Source organism: Rhodnius prolixus, unplaced genomic scaffold (assembly GCF_049639745.1).
Source record: "Rhodnius prolixus isolate KJV_2025 unplaced genomic scaffold, Rpr scaffold_10, whole genome shotgun sequence".
Taxonomy (NCBI): Eukaryota; Metazoa; Arthropoda; class Insecta; order Hemiptera; family Reduviidae; genus Rhodnius; species Rhodnius prolixus.
The window spans coordinates 945,216-965,229 of record NW_027411615.1 but is presented as its reverse complement, the minus strand read 5'-3'; the positions used below and the strand labels follow the sequence as shown (position 1 = coordinate 965,229).

Here is a 20,014-nt window from a genome sequence, read left to right as displayed (position 1 = left end):
CAATTTGAAGAATGGAATTTAATATAATGGGATCTTATAGCTTCTGAAACATAAGGAACAAGGGAAATCTCGGTGCAAGGTAGAGTTTTAAAGACATAGTAAGGAGCATTAGCGGTTTCAACGGAATGCTTTTTGACTGGAAGGATTGGATTTGGTCGATATTGGAAGCTTTGACTGAGCCCCAAAGTTCCATTTCCGTAAGTCCAGGAAAGGTTTCAGTATCATATAAGTCGTTTATTCTGTAGTGAGTGTTTAGATCGCTTGTCGAGAAGTCTAAGAGAGAGAGTTTGAATCGTCTGTTCAGTTCTTTCCCGTTTTAAGTCTAGTATTGTGAGATTCCAGTTTAGGCGTTTGTCCATGAAGAGTCCTAGGTACTGAACACAATCTGTTGTAGGAAGAGGAGTGATGTTTAGGTAAACGGGTGGAAGGATAGCTCGCCTTTGGGAGCATGTAATTTAGCTACATTTGCTTTTTATTTATTTTAATATTAACAATAATTTAGGCGGGTTCGAATCCAGCAGCTGGCCCTAGGACTTTCTTTTCCTAGGAGCTACTTACAGCTCACTGTGTCCGTTGATGGATGGCGTGGTCTATGCCGAGAAAACACTGTCAGAAGAACGGCTGTTCACAGAAAAAAAAAAAAGCTGCCGGCTCCAATAACCTCAGCTTTTGACGTGCCTTGAATTTAAAAATGATAAAAAAAGAAATTAGGTAGGGAAGGGCTTAGCTATGCGATTAGCGTACAAGATTCGTAAACATAACTAAATTGTTATTATTTATCTAGTCTGTAGAGCTATCCATTTTGCTGTAATGACCTTCTAGAGGGAAGTCTAACTCTGTAACTGTCATTAATTGCGAACATAATTGCGTAAGAGCCATTATCGAAAAATAATCCCTAAAATCAGACTTCCGGTTTGCATCGCTAAATTTCAATTATCCATAGGAGTTCGCAAAAATAATGAAAAGTTTCAGATTTTCTTTTTGAAAAATTACTATTTCAGTCACAGGTTATCTGTAATTTTTTTTTTTTTTTTGATGAAAACTAAGTCCAAAAATTTGACCGGATCCCAAAATTTGACTAATCCATCTTGAGAGAGGAAGTGAGTGGTAGAAAAGCGTAGTTTTTATCTACGCAATTACATGTAATTGCTTTGACAAATAAGAAAATATGTAAACAATGCACATATTGTTTGTTATAATGTGATTAGCAAATTTCTGCTAATCTTTTATTTGATAGCAAAAATCTCTTCTTTTTTTTGCGTCATCATACACGGAGCGTAGGAGATGGATGATAAAGAATTATCATCAACAAAAACATAAGTATGTAAAAATAACATTTGATTAATATTATTGTGATAAGTATTGAAGTAAACATTCTAAGGTCGTTTAGTGTATTCCGGTGCTTGGAAGCTGCTGTAGCACTTGAAGCGGGGACAAGATGAAAGTTTTTCAGTTGTTCTCAAAGCTCAACGTCGTAGCGCTTCATGAAATGCGATTTTTTTTGGAGAAGGATTTAAAAAAAGTTAGGTGCACCCATACTGAAGTAAAGGTGAAACATTCTCGATTTTTCTAGCCTTGCTAGCAATGAAATTTTATTGTTGGCAGGTTGATACTGCTCGTGTCGCAACATACGTCAGTCAATAGTTAACTCGATCTACCGAATTGTTTTTCTGTAAATTGCTCTTAAAAGTAGACTTTAATGAGATAAGAAGGAGGCCCTAAATTAGAACAGCAACACTAGCTGAAGAAGAAGAAGAAGAAGATAAAGAAATGGACGGCTGAATTTAAATGAGGTCATAAATTTTCTTGCATCAAGTAAAGGACATCCTAAAACAGCAACCATTAGAACTCCCAAGATGGTGACACAATAAGTTACTGGGTGATCACCATTTCAAATTTTGTGACGTTGAAATTAATTAAAAAAAATCTCATCTTTAAGCAGGACAGTGGTAGGTCACTTCCTTTTGACCAGGCGCTTACAAAAATTGAATTAATGAAAACGATAAGTTGATCAAGTAATTAAAAGTAGAAGAGAAACGGCAGTGTTGAATAAATATGCCTTTAAATCTTATAAATCAACGTTATGTTTGTAAGTTGAGTAAACAGATCATTCAATGGAAAGAATGTGCACGTAAGAGAGTGAGATAGTAAAGAGATGACCACAAGGGAAAGAGCGTATTAGGATGCTGGAGGAGCGAATGTATGTGCGAAACCAAGATGCAGCAAGTGCGCCATACTGCAGATTGGAAACACTATCTACTACAGACTTCTTCCTTCATTATTTAGTGATGGTGAATGCTAGAAAAAAATTGTTTGCTGTATATAATAGAAGAGTGATGTATCATAATTTCAGGCAAACATGATTTACGAATGAGATTTCAACAACAAGTTCACTCGGAGTGAAAGTTATTTGAAAAGAACGTATATTAGATAATGAAAAGTTAGACCAGGGCGTGCCTTACAGGGTCGAGGATCTGGGTGCTTAGCAAAGGGAGGTCGTCTAATTCTAACAAATATATGCCCAGGGTAGCGTTATTGGGTACAGAGAGCAGAATATGAAGGATATACAGAGGCTGGACCAGAAAAAAGAAAGGATTTTTTAGTAACATGGGTAGGAGGTGGATGAAATCCAACGGAGAAGAATAACGGTGAAGGTTTTTGGACCTTTGGAAGGAAAAAAATTAGAACCCCAAGAAAAGCAACTATCATCAGTGAGCCCTTCATTACTTACCAGAGGATTCTGCCCTAACTATCTGGTAGAATAGAACAGAATAGAAAAGAAATTTATTATTCTGGGACAATTGTCCCCTAAGAATAAACACTGGTACAAAGAGGCCTTAACAGTTTGGCCTGTGATTAAACAGAAAATAAATAAATAAATAAGTATTTACAAAAAGTGAAAATAAAAATAACAGCAGAAATTAAGGAAATAAATTAAAACAATTAGAATTTCGGAGGAAGCTGAATAGAAAGGAGATAACTGAACAGTCGGGATTTAAAGATAGAAAGGGTAAGAGCATGGCGGACAGATGATGGTAAGGAGTTCCAGAGAGAGAGGTATCTTTAACTGAAAGATAAAAAAGTAATTGTAATCAAAATGGAAAAGCTCAATGGTAGCAAAGGTTCGAAAGCTCCTAGGTTTAAGTTACAGGGCTTTCTATCTTTAGGGGCGCCTTACTACCTCTAAAAGCTCAGCGTCAGATAAAATGGTCACAGTAACCAGTAGCGAAACATATTTTAACTTCAGTTTGGAAGAAAAATTAGCTGTTCATACTATTAGGTCAGCTTTGTTTTAACCTCAGGATATCCGCCAGCTAGTCTTGTGCTGAGTGGGGACCGCTACTTAGGCGTAACACCCACTCTATTGCTCTTATCTTTTCTGACAAATTTATAGAAGCTGTGTAAGCAATGTTTACAGACGTTTTCGATAATTTTGGTACTACAAAGACTTGTGAAACAAAGAAAAAAAATTTTCGCTAATTTTTCATTTGTTTCTGAAAAAGTTTTAGATAATCTACAAATATTAATTAAATTAATATTGATGGATACACGAAATTACGTATAGTTCCGGAAGAGTAACAAGAATCTGAGATTCTTTATAGAGAAGATTTAGAGTAAGAGGGATTTCACTCATCTGTGGAATAGTTTATATGATGCAGCTTACTGGACCCGATGATGAGCAAAGACGAAGTCTTTAAACCGGTTCAAGACAAGTAGAAGCTGTTCTTCTGACAGTCAGAAGTCTGGTTGTGTAAAAAGAGCTGCAATCATCATCACAACATTTACTCAGAATTCTACTGCAGTGAAGTTCTTTGGACGAAATATCCTGAGTGCATTTTTGCCGGAAGTTGGCAACTACGTATTTCATACACCAAAATTTCCTACTTCATTTTCATGACGTGCGGGTGTCTTGAAGAGATAGTAGTAGCTAGTATTTTTCGGATTCAGTGATCAAGCCCCATCACCATACATTCCTTGATATTTTGAAACTGCATAATTAATGATAGTTTTTAATCAGACAGAGAAATAACAACGATGGTTACATCGATAACCTGCAATCTTTCTAACAGCGTGTAATGGAGTAACCAGCTAATTGTAGAGCCCGCCTTTTATTCCTGTTTTTAACTTATCTTTGTACATTAATTTGGGACCAACATGTACATACACTTTCACTTTTACATTAGTTACATCATTTCTAAGTGTGTAAGTTTAGTTGTACGTATTAACTTGGACAAATTAAACTTAACGGAAATATTAATTTTTGTCGTATTAGCGTTAATATTCTAGGGAGGGGAGATTATAACACTACACGTAACCTACTCTTACTTTAGTTTCCGTTCTAAAATCTTCAAAAAGTCAACAATGTCTATCACAGAACAGTGAGCAGTAAGAAGCTCCTAGAAAGAGAAAATCTAAGAATCGGAATCTGGTTTTGAACCCGGGGTCTCCGCGTCGGAATCCAGTACGGTAATCACTCCGCTCTTAAAAGTATTGTTAAGTTTACAAAATTTATAATATGCATTCACTTTAATGGAAACATTTACAAAGACGGCGGATTTCCCTCACATCGATAGGTCTTCCTAGACCACTTCCGATTCAAGTGACGACTATAGGATTATCTGGAATGTGAGGAGAGATCTGTTTCAGGAGAGGCTTAGGAGGGACCGCTCAGCGAAATTCGCGCAGTCGAGAGATTTTATTTGATTAGTAACATAAGGGATATGAAGGTCACTGTAAATACAAAAAAAAAAAAAAAGGGATAAGCAGTATAGCGGGAGATTAAGGGTTTTTTGGTTGGGATTTTGGGGGGTTTTGCCAGTTTCAGAATCGGAATTTTTGTGGTTATGCCCCGCCATCACTCTTCTGAGTCTTATAACGGTGCCTTATAGATACTTTGCTTTTGTGGGACCAAGTCAAGATGAGATCAATTATTCAAGAAAGTAGATTGAAATGTACGTTCGTAATCTTGAATGTTTCAGTTGAACATGTTAGTTGTCCCGTAAGAATACATGTACAATTACATGTAAAAATACATGTACAATTGGATTCCCTATTGGTTTCGCATGTATTTTAGATATTTATATACAAAAAATAGGCAAGTATTTACAATAATAAGAAGTAAAATTAAAGAAATAAAGGAAATGGAATTTAATTGAAATTAAAATTTAGGAAGTTTGGAGAAATTTGAATTGAATTTGAATATTCTGATTGGCTTGGATAGGATTCAGAGTGAAATGAAAGAATGGCAGTGCCGTCATTAATTAAAATTAAATATTAAATAAATAAATATTTAAAACATTTCGTTTACGTACTCAAAAACAGATTTCACCTTCGTGTCTTTAAAAAGGCAGAGCAAAGTCTCGTTATCTTAGAATCTGAAAATTAAACAGCTGAACATCAAAAAGTATAATCACATCACGAACCGGTAGTTATACCATGACTTGCGAAAAGTTAATTTTCCATTTGCTTTTTCCGCTTTTAAAAACGGTTCAAGGATTATGTTATTTTTTTTTTTTAAAGGTCTTCGGGTTTATGAAAAAATAGTTTTTCCACGCTCTGTGCATCTCAGAAACCTTCAACTTGCATTTTCTTTTTGTTATGCTGTTGTCTTGGACGTTACTAATGATTGCCAGAAGTCAATTGATCAAAATGGTTTCTTTAATAATGTAATTTCCCCCCCTTTTTTTTTACAAAGAAAAGTTAAATTTTTACCGGAAGTGTTCCGTTTTTGAGGTCTCTCATATCAGAAAATTATTTGTTCACAAATGGCATTTGTGGCCAACAATCGATTTGCTGATTATGTGGGCATCAATCAACTGAGCCTTCCTTTCCGGTTACACCGAGCCATCTAATCCTTCGCGCCGAATTATATGGCACTCCCTATGAGTCCAGTCTTAATCTCCACGATGACCTTAATAAACCCTTTCGTTTCCGATTTGATTACATCTCAAATACAGGAAATTCCATTTCACCCATTTCTGTATTCGTGTCAATCCCCCCTGATATCCAAAAGCCCAACTATAAGTGCTCCTCAGAAAAACGTTTCTAATAGTAGTTCTAAATCTATATGTGAGCAAACAGTACGATAAGTTTTTAACAAAACAACATCGTTGAAATATGTTTTGGAAAAACCTGTAAAAAAATGAAAAATTATTCGGTAAAAGATCCACTCCCGGAAGTGCAATAAAACTGATGATGATGCAATTCCAATGAAACGTTTAGTTAGTTCGTTAGTTGTACCCATATAAATGCTAAACATTTACACAGCTTCAGGATTAAACAATCTGTAATAGAACATTCGCTATCTAATACGCGACTTAGTTATGTAATACAATATTGTAACAGTTGAATTTTACGAGTATTTACGTGTATCTTTGATTTGCTCCGTCGAGGATGTTGATTGTATGTACCCAATGTATGTGAAGCACTAAACTGTGATTGATCTTCGTGTGTGCTGGAGTTGCTTACCTCAAGAATGACAGTTTGAACATACAGCTTTTTTGGGTCCAATGATACTACCCCATTAGGTCCTGGTTTCAGGTTCAAAACAGATTTTGGTTATAGCTTTCCCCGTTCAGTTTGAACTTGCATTAGTCCAGCTGCCCCTGTTTGTCCTATTGGCACCAAGGGGGGGTCTAATGTAACGGTGGTATCTTGCAGAAATTTCGTATTTCTACCGTTACGTAATTCAAAAGACTAAACGATTATTTCCAGAGCTAACCCCAAACTGAAAATCTGGAATAACAGTACCATTTTAATGTTGACAAGAAAAAGTAAAAAAAAATAAAAGGAATACGACATTTAGGATTGTTATTTCTGGATTGATTATGGATCCTATCTCCCTCCAGCTCTCTCTTAGCACAACCTCACAAATATTGGAGCTGCCCTATATAATAGTGGTAGATCCCCAGTTCGAATCCCGAGTATGCAGTCATTCATAATACTTAATGTTAATACATCATAATACTTTTTTAAAAAAATAAAGTGTAGTCATACACGCGATTCGAACTAAGGATCTTCCACTTACAAAGCCACGCTCCTGACCACCACTAGACCTACATCCTGACATAGAGATATTCTTACCCTTAATCATAGGTCAAGAAGTTTTGCATACGGGGTGGGTGCATTAAAATGATGTGATGATGGCTTTTATTTAATGATAAAACAAATGTATCCTGATTCACCCACAACCACAATTATTTAAAATCCACAATTATTATTATTATTTTTCTTCTTTGCGTCACAAACAACATTTTTTTTTCAGTATTTCCAGTGTATTTCTGGTGGAAAACTAATATTGAAAACCGTTCACGAATAAAAAAAATTGTAACTTTGATCTTACGAATATCTCGACTAATATTAGGGGATATCGAAACGGGGTCAACGTCATTTTTCACAGTTTTTTTTTTACGTAGTTTACATAATCATTGTCAAAACCAGTGGTCCTTATGAAACTACGATCAGGTTTTTGCCCGTAACTCAGCCAAAAATGAAGATACAGCGTCGGGGGCAGAAAATTTTAAAAATAGACCAAAAAAAACATTTAGTTTACTTCGTGGGTTTTTTCGGAATTTCGGTTTGCTAAAAAGTTATTAGCGATTGGTGCGTTTTAAATGGATCACCCTTTGTATAAACAATATTGGGAACACACTTCTTTTTATATTAAACTGTGCAGTGTTTGTTACTAAGTAGAACCAGAAAAACTTAACGGGATTACAAAAACTATTATCAATTATTATCATTAATTAAATTAATGATAACGATTAAACAATAAAATATCGATTTATGTTTTCATAAAATCTAAACAGAGATTATTTAATAATGAAATGGTGCTTAAGATTCATCAATTAACAAAAAAAAAAAAAAAATACTTAATTCAATGAATTTCGAAATTTTAATTATAATAATAATTAATTAACAATGATTGAATAATTGTTTGCATTGACACTTATTAAAATTATTAGATTAATTCAGTTTTTCTCTAATAAGGAAAGATTTTTGTCGGGTAAAATTTTTTTAGTTTATAAATTTTGAGGTACTTTCAAGTGTCTACCTCTTTCTTAAGATAAAGATAAATTAGACACCCAACAATAAGCTTTTGGACGAAAATTCAGCCAACCGGAAATGTCTTTGCGTACAAATTAAAGTAGTGTTCAACCTGCAAAAATTACGAATTTAAAGCATAACAGATATCCGGAAGTGCTACGGTAACTGAACTTCTTTTGATTTTTAACTTTCTCATATACAATGTTACGTACCTCGGTTTTCGTACGACTTGACTTTCGAACAAATCGGTATTCGACGAAGAAATTCGCGGAAAATATTGTCCCGAAATCCGAACAAACATTTGGAACTCGAACACCACCGAGATGAGCCGAGTTGTTTTTTGTATTTACACTTTTAGATCTTATTTCTTGTTTAGATACCTTGTTTTTACAAAAAATATAAAAAAATTAGGCCAGTAAAACGGCCTAATATTTCTGGGGCTTAGAAACGAAATAAACTACAAATACATTATTTCTTATGGGATATATATGGCTACTTTATTTTTTACTTCCGTTTTATTAAATAATAATTGTTAAAAACTAAAATGGTTACTTTTCTATTTGTTCCTTCTCCAAAAATTGACATTTGAGTAAATTAGTAGTGAAAAGTCGGTTACGCAAAATCCCAGTTTTCTGCATTTACACCCCTCTGTTCGGGGTAGGGTTTTATTAAAAACCAAAAAAATCCATATGGTCTTGAAGCTCAATAAATGCGCAACTTTTCCTGAAATTATGTGCCTCCTTGATTCAATAATCATTAAAAAAAATACAGTTGAAAATTTTAACAAAAATCATCGAGAACGAATTTTTTTAGACATTCAAGTAAAAATTTCATTGTTATAAGAAACGTTTTGGGGCTCTGTACTAAGCAAATTTATAGGAAATTTAATGCTCTTTCGTTTGGAATAAGCAGATTTGTTGTAGGATAAAGGATAGAAAAGTTATGGCCGTTTTTATGGTGACAAACGTGAATAAACGACGGAACAGTTAAAAATGCAAATATCTTGAACACTATTGTGAATCGGGCCAAAGTGAAGAGAATATTTTTTGTTGCATTTGAGCTGCTGAATCACCTCCCGAAGTTTCGACCACTCTTCCGTATACACCCTGTATATTTCACATCGATTACATTTTCAATCAATTTGAATCAATCGAATCAATTTCAATATCCATTTTTTCGAGAGTTTCCTTTAAAAAAAAACTATCATGTATATGTGCAGCTGGCAGGCTGACACAAATTAATTTGTTAAAAATCTCAAAATAGATACGATCGCTGTAATTCCTCTTGTGCGTGATAAGAGAAAGGATAAATCAAATATATATTCCGGAATTATTTCATAAAATAATAAATTATTTCATAAAAAGAGTCAAAGTTAATAGTTTTTCAGCTGTTTCCCAAAATTTGTTTACTAGGCATTATTTGTGCTGACGTAATATGAAAACAAACACAATTATAGAATTACTGCTTGTAATTTTTAATGTACAATTAAATTATAAAAAATAAATACGCTACTTACATTTATTTTTTTAATCGATATAAATAAAATAACTAAACAAAAAATCGATCGAAAAAAAAAACGCCGCCAACTAGCTGCGGATAAAATTGCCAACCCGTTGCGGAACACCTACTGAGCAAACTGACAGTCTATTGCCGGCACAATCACTCCGGTATGCCTTGAAGAGGGGGCTGATTATTTGACCCCCACTCCAAACACCACCCTTTCACGTGGAATTTTTAGCTCTTTTTTTTTTTAAAGAAAATTTATCTTCTTTATTTTTTTGGTGTCTCTTTTTAAATGATAAATACGTATTTAATAACAATTTTTCTTCTTTTTTTTTACGAAAAAGGAAGTACGAGGAGACTTCCGGAAACAGCCTCTACTATTTCTATGGAAAGTGGGGTAACTTCCTTTCTGTATAAATATTTGATCACTTAATTCTGTACAGGAAGTACGAGTATTCATTACACCGGAAGTGCGACCTTACAAAAAGGGTTTTATTTTACGTATTCCAAAACAGTTGCCTTAGTGATGGGGTTTATTTGAACGTGGACGTAGTCAGCTTAGTTCTACAAATTTGGGGAAGCTGTGAAGTCATCTTTTCTTTAACAGAAATATTCCAGTGAAGATGTATTTTATTAAAGTCAAACCCTGTTTAGTAAAAATGCTGAGTTAGAGCAAATTAGGTAGACGTAAATTGTGTGATCAACCACACATATTTTGTAAATATTTTTGGCTTTATTTCAGTAGGATTTTTTTAAGGGATGCTTTGTTGTTCCGGAAATCCTCTTTAAGATCAGTTAAGTGTATATGACGTGTGTGTGTATACACGTCAAACCAAATCTCTAATACTGTTAAGTATTTTATGCGGAGTGGGTGGTGGGAGCCAGCCAAATGATAAGTGGTTGGTACATGTTCAGTCTCCGCAGTAGAGATTGGGGAATTACGCACACAAATAGCAACCCTTGTGCAATGCCGTTTTTTTAACTTAGATAGAGATTCAGACCATGATTTAATTCTGCAATGAAATTCAAAAAGCTCTTTTCTTCCTTGTAAAAAGCTCTTGTGCGTCCCTAGTTAACTAGAGCAATGCATACGTGAAGAAGCGGTGCAAGATTTTGAATGAGCACAAAATGCTCCTCTGTAATCTCAACTTGCAGTGACTATAACAACGTTGTAAACTTTTGGTTGCTTTGCCCTGCGTTCGACACGTGTATACCTCGTCATTGTCTTGATTTTAATTCCGCACACTGTGGGGGTGTTGTTTAAAACTTAAATTCCACGCTTAACTGGTTAAGATCAGTTTTATTGTTAATAATTTTGAATAAAAACTGTCGTTCTTTATTAAGCGAAAGTATAAAAAAAATGTTCAATAAAAAATATGGAGGCAGGAAATTAGAAGTGTTTTTTTTTCCAAATTCGGAAGTTTTACTAATATTAATTACTCACTAATATTACCTTAAATGGTAAAATCGTACATTTCAGTGAAACGGAACGTTGTAATGGAAAGCTTACCCGTTCTCTCCTTCTTACGGATCTAATTTAATAAAAGTTAACATTAAAATAGGTAATATCCTTTTCTTACGTTAAGAAAATTGATGTTAACATAATAAATCCAATACCGAAATGTCATTTTAAAGATCGAGCATTGTACGCCTTTATTTTTAGATGAACTTTAACTAACCTTAACATATGGTCGCCGTCTTTTATGTAAATCAGGTTACTGGATCTACGTGACAATCGATCATTGTTTTGCTATGAAATAAAATTCGGTTTATTCCAAACGACTTCTATTGTCAAGTTGCGTGAATTGACGTGGTGCTTTATTTTACAGTATTGATCTTTTATTTTCTTTTTATTTATTTTTATTTATTTATTTATTTATTTATTAATAATAGATAAAGATGATAATAATCGAAACAGTTAATTGAAAAAACGTTTTTACAAATTCACAAAAAATAAATTAGCTAAAACCATGTTGCACAAACAACAGATTCATGAAAGCGCAAGAACCACTACACATAATGATGTTCGTCTATTAGTTGGTATTATGTGAAACAGGAAATAAAGATATACCGTCACCAGGGGGAAGTCATCACTGATAGAAAACAAAGTGGATAACATTCGTCGAGGTTAAAGGAAACAGTGAAGCTTACTTCAACTGAACGAGAGTCGTTTGAAAAGTCCGTGCAAAGTCAGAGAGATAGCACCACTGGCGCGTATCGAGGTTATGTTTAGTTAGTAGCATCTCTTGGAAGAACAAGTTTCAGCCAGATCGGTCAATTTCTTTGTGTTTGGCATTCGTTTGAATCGAGGAAGTCGAGTGATTTTCGATTAGAACAGTTTATAAGTGGTTTCAAAATTTTCGGAGTGGCCATATGGGCGCACAAGTGACGCTGAACGTTCTGGACGCCCTGTTGAGGTAACTACTCTAGAAATCATTGATAAAATCCATGATATGGTGATGAATGACAGAAGAGTGAAGGTGCGTGAGATTGCTAGTGCTGTGGGCATCTCGAATGAACGGGTACATAATATTTTGCATTAACATTTGGACATTACAAAGCTATCCGCAAGATGGGGGTGCCGCGATTGCTCACGCTTGACCAAAAATGAAATCGTGTGAAGTGTTGCAAGGGACGGTTTGCAGCTGTTCCAGAAGAATCCGCAGGACTTTAAGCGTCGTTTCATCACTGTGGATGAAACATGTATACATCACTACACTCCTGAGACCAAAGAACAAGCTAAACAATGGGTTACCAAGGGGGAATCTGCGCCAAAAAAGGCGAAGACCGTTCCTTCGGCCGGAAAGATTATGGCGACTGTCTTTTGGGATTCGCAAGGAATAATCCTCATCGACTATCTGGAAAAGGGTAAAACTATTACAGGTGCATATTATTCATCGTTATTGGACCGTTTGAAAACCGAGCTGCAAGAAAAACGCCCACGATTGGCCCACAAAAAAGTCCTTTTCCATCACGACAACGCACCAGCTCCACACCTCAGCAGTTGTGGTCGCAAAATTAATGGAAATAGGGTTCCAACTCGTTTCACATCCCCCTATTCTTCAGACTTGGCTCCCTCGGACTACTATTTGTTCCCCAATATGAAGAAATGGCTGGCGGGAAAAAGATTTTATTCAAACGAGGAGGTGATTGCAGAAACGAATGGCTATTTTTCAGACTTGGACAAATCCTATTATTCGGAAGGGATCAACAAACTAGAGTTGCGTTGGACGAAGTGTATAAGCCTAAAAGGAGACTATGTTGAAAAATAAAAACGGTTTACCCCAAAAAATTAAGTAGTTTTTATTTTTGCACGGACTTTTCAAACGACCCTCGTAATGTTGTTTCCATTAGAATTTCTAATTATATAGGCGCCACGATAGCCGAGCGGTTAAGAGACTAGACCCGCAATGCTAAGATGGATTGTTGGTTTAGTGGGTTCTATTCCCCGGTCTCTAGGTCATGGATTTTATATAATGGTGAATAAAAGAAATTTACAGTAAAGTATGTTTGCTAGTCGCCTCCGTCCACGACACCTAATCGGTAGTTGGACGTAAAGCTCGCATAGGCATTACTTTAAATCACTTTTCCATATTAATATTCCAGCAAATTTAATACATTTGGAATTCACTGATGCAAACTGTTGAACTGAAGAGGGATTTTGTCCCATATTATCTGTTGTAGAGTTTGCAGTTTAAATTTCACTTGGTATTATTATTTATTTTTACATCACAGCCTTTTTAATTTTAATAAGTACAGGCAAAAATAATTATTGAAAAATAGATTTAAAAAAAAAGAGGGACATTTTTCTATCATAAATTATTTATCAACAAAAGTCTTTGTTAAAGATTTTTTAATTAAAAAGTAATGGCATAGTCATTGTTGATATATTAGTCATACATTTTCTACAGTTAAATGCTACCGAAATTGTCTTATCTCTAAATGCAAGGACAGTTAGTTATTTAATATCATTTTTAGTTATCTCTGTTTTTGATTGTCAAAAAATATTCTTTAAAAACTATTTCTGAATCCAAAGTTCAAGTTTATTATTTACAAGTATTTGAAAGAATTTGGTTTTACAGCTGTTTTACTAATCTTATCCCTCAAAATTATAGTTCCTTAACTTAAATCCTTAACAGTTTGAAAACGTAGGTATAAGGGCTGAATAAATGACAAAAGGTACACAAATCAGCAAGTACCCCAGCTTTTCATTGGTGCTTCAATTCGTAATTTCAGCCTGTTAAAGTCGATAAAGCTTATTTTATTCAAATTTCAGGTTTCTAAAGTGATTTCTCTTATTACTATTGGGGCTTTTTGGAGGGGGTAATTTTTGAGGAACGTTCGCCTCTTGTACGTTTTTATGGATTCTTTGCAAATGATGTTGAAAATAAATAAAAATCTATTATATTTTTGGGAAATTTTGGAAAAAATTGTTAGTAATTATAATGCCGGCCATTTTATTTATTTTGTTTTTGTTAAATAGTTTTGGTTGTCCCTAACATTGTATCAGCATGAATTAGTGCGCATGTCTGTACGTAGAATAATTTCTTTTTTCCTTATTTCAGAACCATTCTTATGTAGGCCCGTTTTCGGTAGCAGTATGGAGGTCATAGGCTTGTTTTTACCATTAAGACAAAGGTACCTTCTTACATGGTGGTACCAGCGTCATTGAAACTCCCCCTTGTGTCATTCTTATCTCTTTATCCCATTAGTGACTCATTCTCTGATGGTGGTATGCTTAATCGAAAACCGGTTTAGAATTAAACAAAAATAATTAAGCTCCGTTTTAACGAAAATTTAATAGCTTAACAAATTCATTAGCTTGTCCTTAAAAAAGCTTTGAAGCCACTTTGTAGCCTCCAATTCTTCTACATTTATCAATTTTTTTGGTCCAAGTGTGTCATCTTCTGAGGTTTTATTGAAGCCCGGAAGTCTTCTTAGCGCTTTAACGACCTCCAGATTGTGTGTTCTGTAAGTGGCCCCCCCCCATTTACGAAAATCTGAGAACTACGCGTGTACTAAGGACTTGAAACTTTGTTCAAACACCACTAAATGAGGAGCCTGGATATTATCTTTGATTTTTATACCTCATAGCACGAATGTTTATTGTATCACTGTCAAGTTTTCGGTTTTTCATCCACCATCAGTGTCATAGATTAGATTCTAATAGGGCCGCCCTTAAGGCCTACGCCACTGCGATCCCTTTAGATCTATTGTGGCTCTACATCTTTAGAGCTCGCCCTTCAGTCCCGTCCATTTAATTATACTGGAGAGCGACTCTTGGGTAAAGCTCCTCAGGCCTTGGATTTTCACTCCCCGTGAAGTAACATCCTTAGCCAGACAAGCCCCTTACACTGACACAACAAGTGCAGTGCCGTTTCCTCCTCTTCCTGAAAGAACCTTCAGAGGCTATCATCTGCCAGTCCCGTGTTATAGATTACTCAGTTTAGTGTAGAGATATCCGACTTCACTTCCGTTTCCGTCTCGCACTACACTTGCTGACTGAGTTTGAGGGAGAGTTGATTCACTAATTTCACAATATTTTTTGGGGGGCTTCATTCCTTTTCCAAGTTATCCAATCTCAAAGACCATCTTATATTTTCCAACTCTTCAAGTTTAAATCCTCGATCCATAGTCGCAGTACTAGATCTCGTTTTTCCGATCTCTATATTCCCTTAAAACGTACTTCATCCTTCGGCAAATCCTTCCTAATACGCGCTACCTCTTTCTGGAACTCCTTACCTTCATCTGTCCGCCATGCTACTCCTTTTCCATCTTTAAATTCCTTCTGTTCAATTATCTCCTTTCTACCCAGCTTCCTTCGGAATTATAATTGTATTCTTTTATTTTATTAATTTTAATCTTTCATTTTCGTAAATACTTATTTTTATTTATAAATATCTAAAATACAAGCCAAACCAATAGGGCCTCCAACTATACATGTATTTATTCTAAGGGGACAATAGTCCCAGGATAATAAATTTATTTTCTTCATACGAAGTGATAATTTAAATGAAAAATAAATAAATAGTAAATAAAGGAAAGCTTGTAAACTCATAATATCCGTTGATATGTTGTTCGTTATCAGTTGCATATGGAACGCAGCACTATCATTGAACAAGGACGCTTGTGGCCGTACAATTTCTATATATCCTATATTATATACTATATTTCTGCAAATAATTTCTATTTAGATCAATTTACTTCTTATAGTTTTTTCGTCAGTTAGAACTTTAAGGACAGTGGTAGAAGCAGTCGTGTTTGTGGGTACATCAGATATTTTTATAAATTGCAATTAAATTCTAATTTAAACTTACTTTGTTTGCGATGAATTATTTAAACTAAGACATATTCTTACGTTATAATGTGTATAAAGACGATACACTTTATTAAACAAAATTGAAGACCACTGTAAATCGAACTGAAGACCACAGTAAATCGTCTAATTGAACTGAATAATAGGCACAGATTATCCGCGTCTATAACTGAAACTGAAGCTACCTTATCACACTATAAGACTAACTGAAAAATATTACTCACTCACGAGAACTTAAGACATAGACCAACTGAAATTGTGTTGTGATAACCCCCCCCCCCCCCACACTCTAGTCGACTCTAGTCTGCCAGTCGGAGTTGGCATGCACTCTGCTGCCATATTGGCAAGTTGTCAACTAAGTGGAGTGCCATATTTCTGCCAGAACATCGCTCGTGATTTTTGCTCCTCTATTTTGTGTGTACGTACGTCTATGTGTATACACATGTAAATATTATTTTTGTACCATCTTGCAAAAAAATGAAATATGGAAATTCCTATTGGAGTTAAAAAAAAAAAAATTAAAATATTAAAAAAACACCTGTGTAAATCAATATTTATTTAGCCAACTAGGAGTTCATTATTTCCTGGATTTCTCTTACCACATTTAAGAGGATGCTACTATTTATTAAAATTGTACTGATTTTTTATTTCTATTTATTTTGGAGCTGCCACCGGAAATACACGTTAAAAATTGTTCCGTTTTTCTGTCAGACGGTCCTCTGTGGGCACCATAATTTCAAAACAAAAATCGCAGTAAGTTCAAATATCTAAATTTGGTTCAAAACAGGGTCGCCAAAACGTTTTTGATCATGGACCCCTATAATAATTTTACGAAATCTCCATCAACCCCGCCATAAAAGTGGCGGATTAAAATGGAACCCACATAAATGCCAGCATGCCACGTTTACTCTCCGGCGGGGCACCTGTCCACCTGTCCTCTTCAACAGCAATCCTCTTCCTTGTGCAGATCTGGTGCGCTACCTTGGGCTCTACATAGACAAACAACTCGCGTGGAACCCACACACTATACTTAAAAGACAAGCAATGATGAAACGTGCGAAATTGCTTTACAAGACTTCTTGGGACGACGCTCCAAATTGCCCTTAGAATTCAAACGTTTAATATACTGTACTATTCTCAAACCTATGTGGACTTACGGGACTAGAGCTGTTTGGGTTCAGCCAAACCTACGAACATACGGACAGTACAGGACATTTCAATCAAAACTACTGCCGACAGATAGCTGACGCTCCTTTCTACGGTGACTAACCTCACTCTTCACAACGACCTCAACATCCCCTTCATAGACCAACTAGCCAAGACTGAATATCAAAAATTCCATACTGCTCTCTCTACTAACTCAAATCCTCTTGAACAGTCCAGTCTCTCGCCTCCTAACATCCCTAACAATACTCCTCGCCGACTGAATCGCCAGTGGCCCCGCGACTTCCTTGTAGGCTGAACACCTAGATATCATTATTCTCCTATCTCTCCACTCTCCTCCTTATATTCTCCTCTCTCCTATAGAGAGTGCTACCGCTGGGTAGTTTCTCTCCTCCTGCTCTCCTCCCGAAACAGTTCATCACTCTCTCCATATTACTTATTGTATACGATGTATTCAGATAGGAAATTACAAAATAAATTAAAAAAAAAAAATTATTAAAGTAATTTTACATTGTGTAACAATAGTTTCATGAAAAATATCTTAATGTTGAAATTTAAATACCTCTAATATTTATTAAATAATAAGTAATTAAAAATAAGACCTCCAATCGACTCTCTGGCTCAGATCGACCCCTACTTTTGTTAAATAGACCCCGGGGGTCTATATAGACCACTTTGGCGACCTCTGGTGTAGATGCTACCTTTGGGATGTAGAACGGGTTCCAGGCAATGGCACATTAGCTGAACAGGAAGAGAATCAAAAATTCTAAAAATCTAATACAGAATTCCGTAACCGGACATCAGATTTACGTATTTCCGTTGGGTGGAGCTTACGATGGTCTACATCAAGGCGATAATTGAACGTCACTCTAAGGGCTTTATACGCGTGCTTTCAGGTTCCTGGAGATGGTGTGCTTACCCAAGTGGGTCACAAAAATCTGGTACCTACAACTCACATGACTTTTTCTTACTATAAATTGTCGATCTTTATTCTTAGCCGATCTTTAAGAACTACGAATTTTTATAAATATTTAATTTTTACATTGGATACAAGTTTGTAAAACCTTCCAGAGTAGAGTGTACTTTTAAAATCTGGATCATGATAGCAATAGGTCTAATTATGACTTAATGTTAGAGGTTTAAAAACAATTTCCATTACTTAAAACCACTTGAAAATCGTAGTAAAACAAACTTCCTGTGAATTTTCACGCTTTTGTCGATTTCGTTTTTCCTTAACCAAAAATATGGAAAAAAGAAAATTGGCGTTAAAGAAAAATAAAACAGAAATATTTAATGAACTTGGAAAAACAGCGATAAAATTATTTTTTAATATAAATAAATGGATAATTTGATAATTTAAAAATCTGATAAATAAAAGAGAACGCGGTTGATAAAGAAAATAATAAATAAAAGCAATTATATAAATTCAAAATCTGAATAACAATTCAAAGTGCTCGGTGCGGAATTAAATATAATTAGATTAGATTAGTTTTTTTAGCGTAAATAATAAATAATAATATATCTGTTGTTGACGTCATTCTAGATAATATATAGGATTATTCGACCAAAGAATTAGATGTAGACTTTGACTCGTCGATGTTTTTTTATTTTATTATTATTATTTTCCTTTTTTTAGAAGATTTGTTTTTTTCAATGTTTTAATTAAAATGAGATTTACTGTTTGCATTTATTACATCAGGACGTCATCAAGTTTGACCTTGATTTGCCTCAGTTTCCACCATGATACTCTTACGATGTAGAGTGACTGTGCAAAATTAGGATGAGAGGCGTAAGTTTTTTGTTGGTGATCATTTGCAAAGATTTTTCGCTTCCTGTTAGTCTGCTAAGTAACGAAAAGTTTGGAAATCGAGTGTATTTCCGGTTTTGAGTTTTGGAAAATGTATGATTATAATATAATTTCTGAGTTAATGGAAAATTTAGTACTTTGAAAATTGTACTGATTGGATAGCGTTCGACAAATCCCATGCAAGTCTTTTGTGGACATTTTCTCAATTCCAAATCTGCTCTTTTCTGTCAGACAAACTCCACTGAAGGCCCTAACTTCCTTCAGAACTACCTGTGCCCTGGTTTGTGAAAATTTAAAAAAAAAAAAAAAGAAACCCTGGAACAACTGGAACGGCACAATAAAGTTCAGCTGGAATGGTTGCCGAGGCATGTGGGGATCATGGGGGAATGAAACAGCCGATCTGCTGGCCTGGAACGGAACTGATACTCCTTCTATTAGCCCTTAACCTGTCCTGGAGATCACCAAGTAGAAGCAGTTCATGCGGCTCTCAAAAGACTAGATCTGGAGAGAGAGAGAGAATGAAAAGAACTGGGTGTTGTGCTCTAGGCATCAAACACAGCAAAGCGAGTTTTGCCTGAGACGATTTCCTTGGGCAGAAATCAGATTACTCTGAACACAGGTAGATTCAGGAAGTATCTGTGTACAAGGTGGGGCTTATTAGCTCGGAACCTTTGTGCAGATTGTGTCAGGAAGAGGAGGAAATGGCCTCTCACTTGTCGTTGTTCGATTGCGTTGCATTTTTGAGACCAAAGGAGATAGTAGCGCAAAAAGAACTAGTAGGGAAAGTCCTCCACCTCTTCAGTAGGGGAGGTTTCGTCTACTAGATCCAAAGAGGGGAGGGCACAATAAGCCTCTTTAGGCTACGGTCATAGATCCCCACCCGCTTTTTCTATTCTAGGGGCTCTCTACTTATCTATCTAGTAAGCATCCCCAAACCTTTCTATATACTTCTTGTTAAACCATATTAAAATAGCAACCCTCACTTCATTATTGCCTCTAACTTCCTCACGTCTTTCAAATCCGCAGTCTAGGCACTTTTGTTGCTCTTCTTTGGACCAGTCCGTAGAAAAAATTTGTCGCTCAGAACTAGCAGCTATTGTCCACCTTTTGGCAGCTCGTAAATATTCTCTCTCCACATAAATCATTGTCTTCGTCTTGTCGAGTACATTATCTCACCA

The 20,014-nt window shown here is 35.4% G+C and overlaps 2 protein-coding genes across 4 annotated transcripts in view; one reads left to right on the top strand and one right to left on the bottom strand.

Moving 5' to 3' along the window:
- Positions 1 to 16,049, bottom strand: part of LOC141456998 (ATP-binding cassette sub-family G member 4) — a 65,701-nt gene extending 49,652 nt beyond the window's left edge. Inside the window, exon 1 of one of the 3 annotated variants that reach the window (XM_074133453.1) lies at positions 15,867 to 16,049. In XM_074133453.1, coding sequence (XP_073989554.1) covers position 15,867 — 1 coding nt within the window. In that variant the 5' untranslated portion in view covers positions 15,868 to 16,049. Of the gene's footprint in view, positions 1 to 9,562; positions 9,719 to 15,866 lie in introns of those variants that run through there. The other 2 variants (XM_074133451.1, XM_074133452.1) reach the window with 2 other exon arrangements.
- LOC141457002 (very long chain fatty acid elongase 7-like) overlaps positions 1 to 20,014 on the top strand; it is a 110,325-nt gene that overhangs the window by 9,333 nt on the left and 80,978 nt on the right. The window lies entirely within an intron of this gene.